Source organism: Urocampus carinirostris, chromosome 6 (genome assembly GCF_059441175.1).
Source record: "Urocampus carinirostris isolate Australia breed hairy pipefish chromosome 6, RoL_Ucar_1.0, whole genome shotgun sequence".
Taxonomy (NCBI): domain Eukaryota; kingdom Metazoa; phylum Chordata; class Actinopteri; order Syngnathiformes; family Syngnathidae; genus Urocampus; species Urocampus carinirostris.
Genome location: NC_142354.1, coordinates 19,092,541 through 19,099,644, shown reverse-complemented (window position 1 = coordinate 19,099,644; position 7,104 = coordinate 19,092,541). Strand labels below are relative to the sequence as shown.

At 37.0% G+C, this 7,104-nt stretch overlaps 1 protein-coding gene across 2 annotated transcripts in view; it reads left to right on the top strand.

Moving 5' to 3' along the window:
* The window catches only part of LOC148364011 (SLIT-ROBO Rho GTPase-activating protein 3-like), a 56,036-nt gene that overhangs the window by 8,047 nt on the left and 40,885 nt on the right, over nucleotides 1-7,104 (top strand). For both annotated transcript variants that reach the window (XM_088338137.1, XM_088338136.1), the window contains exon 2: nucleotides 5,560-5,755. In XM_088338137.1, coding sequence (XP_088194263.1) covers nucleotides 5,560-5,755 — 196 coding nt within the window. The remainder of the gene's footprint in view (nucleotides 1-5,559; nucleotides 5,756-7,104) is intronic.

The window sequence follows — 7,104 nt, the reverse complement described above, 5'->3', positions numbered from 1 at the left end:
ATGACTTCCGGTATATCCGTTAGCCTCTGGCCTTTTAATTGACATCATTAGCTCATATACAGGCTGTTTGATAAAGGAAGATCGCCTCCTCTCGTTCTTGAAATCTTCAGCCAGTAGTGCCCAAATTGAAAAATGATTGGCACAAAATTCAAACAAAATTTTATATCACTCTCCTGGGGTGTCTTTAAATCAGAGACTATAATTTCGTGCGCAAGGCAATATGTGATTCTTTTTTATGCACCATTATTACATGCAAGTGTGCACACTTATTGATTTGACATCTGGAAAGTGAAGTCAAACGTTTACAACTCTTTTGCAATGTCTAAAAAAATGGCCAAAGTAAAATACACATTTGCAAAGTGTTTCGTGTTGAAAACTGTCTCCAAGTAGCCACTTTTGAAACGCCTAAACATAACATTAAATTTTACACAATTTTGCAAAGGTACGTTTTTTAAATTTTGATCAAATTCGAAGAGATACCTGGTACGACTTCAAGCTATTGTCTCACCTAGATTCCCTTGCTACACTCAATTGCAGGCATTTAATTGCAAAAATAAAAAAAATCAGGCGATAATCAAAACCTTGCATTTCTGTATGTTCCAACTCGGATTACTCAATATTAATAGCACTTGCAGTGATTATTTTAGGTTGGGACAAAATGTCACAGTCTTACCTTTAAATAGAGACCAAAACTGTTCATATTTTCCAAATGGTTCAACAACAGCATTCATTTTACCTTGAGTATGTCTTGGATTGGGATTTTCGGCAAATGTAATGGGTTAGGAAGACACAATTTTACTATACAAGCTACAGTTTTCCGTGACTTTTGCATTGCAATGCAATGGAAGATGACGGATTTGACGACAGGCTTGATTTTAGTGATGAGGCAAATTTCCACAAAAATAGCAAAGTTAACAAGCAAATCAATAGCATATAGGGTAATGAGGGTTAACTTTTCTGTGATTTACATGAACTTCACGTACCGTCTTATCATGCGAAAATTTGAATCATTCATCACATGTGGTGCCATACAGCACAGTCCAGTAAAGCTAAAAATAATCATCCTTTGAGAGAAGGAATGCAAATTGTCTATTTGATGTTTGGCTGATGACAGCGAGTCCTCACGTGTCAAATGTTCCCAATGGTTGGCCGAATGTGGTCGAATCAGCGCAGTGACATTTGATTGTATTTCCGAGCTGACTGCTGCTTGGATGGTCGTCAGGCCCGGCTGCGCATGGGGACATTTCCAAGCCCAGGAAGTCGGCCCTCATCCTTGACCAGATGCCAGCTGGAGGGACTGGTGCGAGTTTCAAAACAGGCTTCCTCTGCCTCCAAAGCCTCCTGAGGCACGTAACCAGGCAACTGCTCTGCTAAAGGGGACTATATGCTACGAGTAAGGGACCTCATATTAAGTTTTGATTTGTCCATTTCCCTTTACCGATCATAGTTCAGGGTTCCATATCTCTGCACATAAGAAAAAGAATAATGCCTTTTTGTTTTCTCCGTCAAACCTGAAAATTCTTGATGTTGAATGCTCTGTTTTCAAGAAAAATTTTGAATTTTGGGTGTAGTGCTTTGAAAATTCGTGAAATTGTTGCCATTGCCATGTTTCTTGGCAGTCTGACTTTATAGACCTCGCTATGGTTGGTTGAGTGGTTGGTTGGTTTGATTCCTTAACCTCCAGAGTCTTGGGGGCACAATTTCTTGTGGTAGTCTTGGTCAAGTAAAGCCTGGTGTGGTCTGCATCCCTCTCCAGGCCGACATATGTGTTTGCACCCAGACTCGCACCAGGGACTTTTCGTGTGTCAGGCAATAAAAAAATAAAAAAAGGGCGTAAATATGACGCCAAAATGCCTGCCCTGGTAGCTTGTCATTATGGCATGTTCGCACCCAAGACAGCTCTATTTGGAAAACAGGCTCTTCTGGCTCGGTTCCTGAACAGCTCCTCAGATTTTTGTTTTTTTTACTGGTATATCATCAGTAATATTAAAACTTAATAGACCAAATTATTTAGTAATTAGTAATGTCATATGTTTGGCAGAGGATCCCCGAAAAACACTAGAAATATAGATTAAAATATTCACAGATCTTTAAAAAAATATAAAATACGAAATAATTTTTAGCTTTTCACACACTGAACACAAACACAAAATCCCTGAAAATGCCAAAATTAAAAAAAAAAGTGCTATAAATACGTGCTAAAGTGAAAAAATAAGTATTTACAAATTCATTTTAACCTATGTAGACACAGATCCTCTGAAAAATATGCCAAAAAATATATATTAAAATAAGGGAAACAAGAGGCAAAAGCAGACTGTAAGATTAAAAGATTGAATGCACTCTGCTTGAGAGCAATCAATATCATCAAAATGAGTCCTAATTTGGCTAACTTTTCTGCTTTTTATGCATACAGAACTTTCTTATTTTGTCTCCCATATTAAACTCAGTTATTATCCAGCAAGCATTCCGTGTTTATAAACAAGTGTGACGTAACCAAGCTGCGCGTGCCTTGTTGAAGCAGAATGGCAGAATTCATGTCAGTGTATAGCAGCCCATTGCATTGACACAAAAGATCGTAGATCATACATAAGAACAGCTCAAAATAGCACAGAGTATGTGCAAGCAGCAAGATAGCGACTTCATTTTAGTCATCAAAGTCAACAAAAAAAAACCTTTCTTTTTATTGGCGCCGGATATTTTCCTTCGAAGGCACTGGAAAAATTGGCCTTGAAAATGCTTGAAAAGTGCTTATATTTTCCCTTTAAAAATTGTCCGTCCTGCTTTATTCCTGGACCCTGGCTATTTCAGCTGAAAATGAAAATCTCCATTCTGATCCCTGAATAGACCAAAACACACATTATATTAAACGATAACCGACTGGCATAGAATTATCTCCTTCTTTTAAATATTGTCAGACAAAAAGGAGATTTTTAAAGGTAAAGTGTTTATTACTTAGCCCCCCCCTCTCTATAGTAAAAAAACAACAACTTCATTTAAAACAAAAACAATATTGATTTAAATATTAAGGAAAAATACATTAACATGCATTTTGAAAATAATCATTGGTGGAGAAACTTTTATTCTCCATTACATGAGCCTTATCTGGAGGGAGCTGACATAATTATCTGCCATCTTGCTGCTAGGGGTACTAGATAAAAACAAAAAGCTTGTGAAAGGCTTGGCAAGAATTAAAAAAAATGGTGCGGTTTTATGACTTTAAATCTCTGTAGATTGCATTATTCCTTGTGCGTTCAGCACTCCTTTTTGGTCGCACGACTTAATACAGAGACATCTAGTGGTCAAATAATACACACTGTCCCTTTAACAAAAATCCCGTCAGAGAACATTGTGTAATCTAAAATTAAAAAAAGCAAGTTCATTCTACATTTGTACGTTGAGTGAAGTGAATATAACCTATAGCAGCACCTAAAAATCTATCTCTCACAGTTTAGATTACTGTATTTAGGTTCTAACAGACTGGGCTGTCAATACAAAGTGGGAAAAGAACGGAACTGATGATAAAAAATGTAATAATTAATATTAAATTCAAATTTCAGTGTATCCCTAATAGATATCATAATATTTTTAAAGTTGAGTAAAATAACTTTTTATTGGCATTCCAAATTTCCTCTTATGGGTATGAAATATTAATACAATTTCCTAAAAAGTTCTCTTAGGCCTCCTTAATGTCCCTCAACCGTTTTAATGTATCCAGGAGACATATCCCTTTGTCTATTTTGTGTGTGGGTGGGTGCGTCAGTAGATGTGTAATCAACATAGAAGAGGGGGTCATAAAAATGTATTACTAAGTAAATTGAGAAGAAAATCCAGTTCCACTGCCAGATAACAGCTTATTTAAGGTATTTTCCTTTGCTCATTTGTAATATATTTTTAAATATTTATTTTTCTCATCAAATAAGAGGAAAACCCGTTCAGTTTGTATCAATTTATTTTACACACACATCAGAATGCAAAATACTGGTTAGAAAAATGATGTACAATTAATTATAGTGATCATCTTTCCTTGTAAAATATTCATAATTCACAGGTTGATAATTTTGCTTATTTCAAATAATATATATTTTATTTTAGAAACGTTCTTTATTAAGATGTAAAATAAGGTGTAAGAACAAAACTGGTGGTTTGGTGGAATGGGTTTTACTAGCTATGTCCCAGGCTCAGGTTGTATTCCAGGCAAACATTATTCGCAACTATGAGAATGTTTTGTTTATTTATCCTGACATTCTTTTTAAGTATTTTCTATCACATTTTATGCCACTTCTAATCTCATTGTAAGGTATGTTCTCTACATTGTTGTAGATGACAATGAAGACAACTCTGATTTTAGTCAATTCAATGATTTATATTTTGTTTGTTTATTTTTTAATCAATCCTTCATAAAGAACACACTTTTCTCTTTGACGAGGGAACAGATGAGATAGAGTAGGCACTATGTATATATACAATATTACCCTTGCCAAAGACTTAATTGATACCGTCTTTGCACGTTTTTGCGTAACATTTTAAAATCTCTAAATCAGCAATGATATATATACCGTATATATATATATATATATATATATATATATATATATTTCTTGGTTGGCATAGCCATAAAACAAATGACCTGAAAGAAAGAAATTTACCATGAAAAACTATAAAATGATTTTTGCAATTATACAGTCAATAACTTCAAGGTTAATGAATTGACAATATAGCCTAGATCTAAATTTGAATGCAGGATAATTAGAATAATGCAACATATCAAGAAATTTCTTGGAAATGCTATACAACATAATTAATTTTCTACACGATTGACAGTATAAGTTCAAGATGTTGGGGATAATCTTAGCCTGCTTGTTAGCTTCATCTAGAGCAGGCTAGCTGTAGGGAATAAATCACTATCATAACTGAGCCGAGCTAGAGTAGACCTGCTTTCATGCAACCGACTAAATTCAGCCAAGATCATGAACATAATATCTTATCCCTTAATCCATTATCTTGGTTTCATGCAATACCACTATTATCACTCTTGGTTGTTTCTTTCTGATTGCGGGATTGGCCTGTTGGGGATCAATAACAATCTGAACCTAAAGAGAATTAAAGGAAAGCTGAATCTACATCTGCCACAGGGATTTCGTCCATGGTCTTGACAATATGAAAGTGTCCTATTTTTTTCTTTTAATCCAAATCTTAATACCTCCATGGAAAGTGGACAATTTCAAGTCTTAATATGAAAATTGAAGCAAGCCTGCTAAAAGAAATATTTCTCAAGTCTCTGGCCCAGTTTGTTTTCTGTGCCGTCTGCAGTAAAAAAAAACATACATGTCACAGTGAACATGTGCACACACCCACACACTCACGGCTGACAAATGCTATTAGACATCTGCTTTTATCCAATTAGGATGTCTTTGTTCTAAAGCAAGTGCTTCCGCTAGCCTCCTAGGTTCCTCATACAGTTGCAGCTACTGTATAAAAATGGAATAAAGATGAGGTCAAACATAGTCTCTCTGTAGCACCACTGGCCGACTAATTGTGACCCCTCCTGGTAATGTGCAGAGATCCGTAACCAGCTGGTTGAGCAGTTTCGCTGTTTGGAGCAGCAGTCCGAGTCCCGCCTGCAGCTGCTGCAAGACTTGCAGGACTTCTTCCGCCGGAAGGCCGAGCTCCAACTGGAATACGCCAGAGGCCTGGAAAAACTCGCCGACCGCTACTCGTCCAAGATCCGCGCTTCCAGGGAGCACCAGCATTTCAAGTGAGTCCACACAATGGGTTTCAGTCTTGAAGGGAACATTTCCTCTAGGGTGGCCTAGAAAGGAGACATTATTTGAAAGTAGGGCTGCAATGATTACTCAACGTTGTCAACAAAAATTTATTGTAAAAGTAATCTACAATGAAGTATTTTGTCAACAATTTCAATTCAAAAACCTGTTTTTCCAACAGTTTGAGCCAATTTACATGATAATAATCTCTGCTAAAAGTTGCTCATGCGCATTAGTATCTCTGGTGACATACAGTGGTAACATACGGAAATAGATGCCTTAACATAAAGTACGCGTACCAAAACTTCTAACGCATGGGAGCAATTTAGCCTGGATGAGTCCAATTAAGGAATACCTGCAAATTTTGCAAAGCAGACCTTGCGTGTCATGGCACCTACATTTTAAGAGAAGCCAGCAGACAGCTGGAACAAAACAGCATCTGATTTGAGTCTGTAAGATTTAAGTAACATTCAAGCTAATGTGGTTTTGATGTCATCCGTGGTACATTTTTCTGAGCACATTTTACTATAAAATTATTTGCATCCAGTCCAAAGAACAAACGTAAATTGTTCAAATGTTTATAACAACCAACGTCATTTGTTAAAATTGTTCGATTTAGAAATGTAAAGAAGAGTTAATATCTATTGTGACAGACTTAGCAGTTGACCACTAAATGTGATTCATAAAATGTTCATGGTTCACGGATCCCTTAACCCCATGTGTCGTCGGGGCACCAATGAAGACGAAACTCTGGACAGCTGTTGACGGTCCCCCGGCCTGTTCTTGGGTCGTGACATGGTGGCACCAGTCCATTCCCTAATGTTGTCGGCCCAGTTCTTTTTTGGTCTTCCTCTCCTCCTGACCCCTTGGACTGTGCCCTGAAGAATTATTTTGGTCAGTCCTGATGATCTTGTGACGTGACCTTCTGTGCACAGTTGACAACAGTTCTTTGTAGGGTCCAATTTGCCCTCTGATGGTGTTGGGTACTGTTTAGTTTTTCACAAGGGCTAAGTAGCTGTTGCCGAGAAGTTTCCTTAAGCATCGCATCACCGAAAGATTTTATTTTCCAGTTATACTGTGAGAGTTTATGTTTCGCAAGCGTAGGGGAAGATGGAAGTAACCAGCGCTTGCAGGAGTCTGATCTCTGATTTTTTTGCTATGATTTTGTTCCTTTCAGATGGGTTTAAGTCTGGCAAGTGTGGCTGGGGTTTTGAGCTATCCTGGTCATGATTTCTGGTTCTGACCCCTCTTCTGATATGACAGTTCCAAGATTATGAATGGTTTCTTCAATTAATTGTTCTCAGATTATTCAGATAATCGTTTCCATAATCTGTGACTAGTG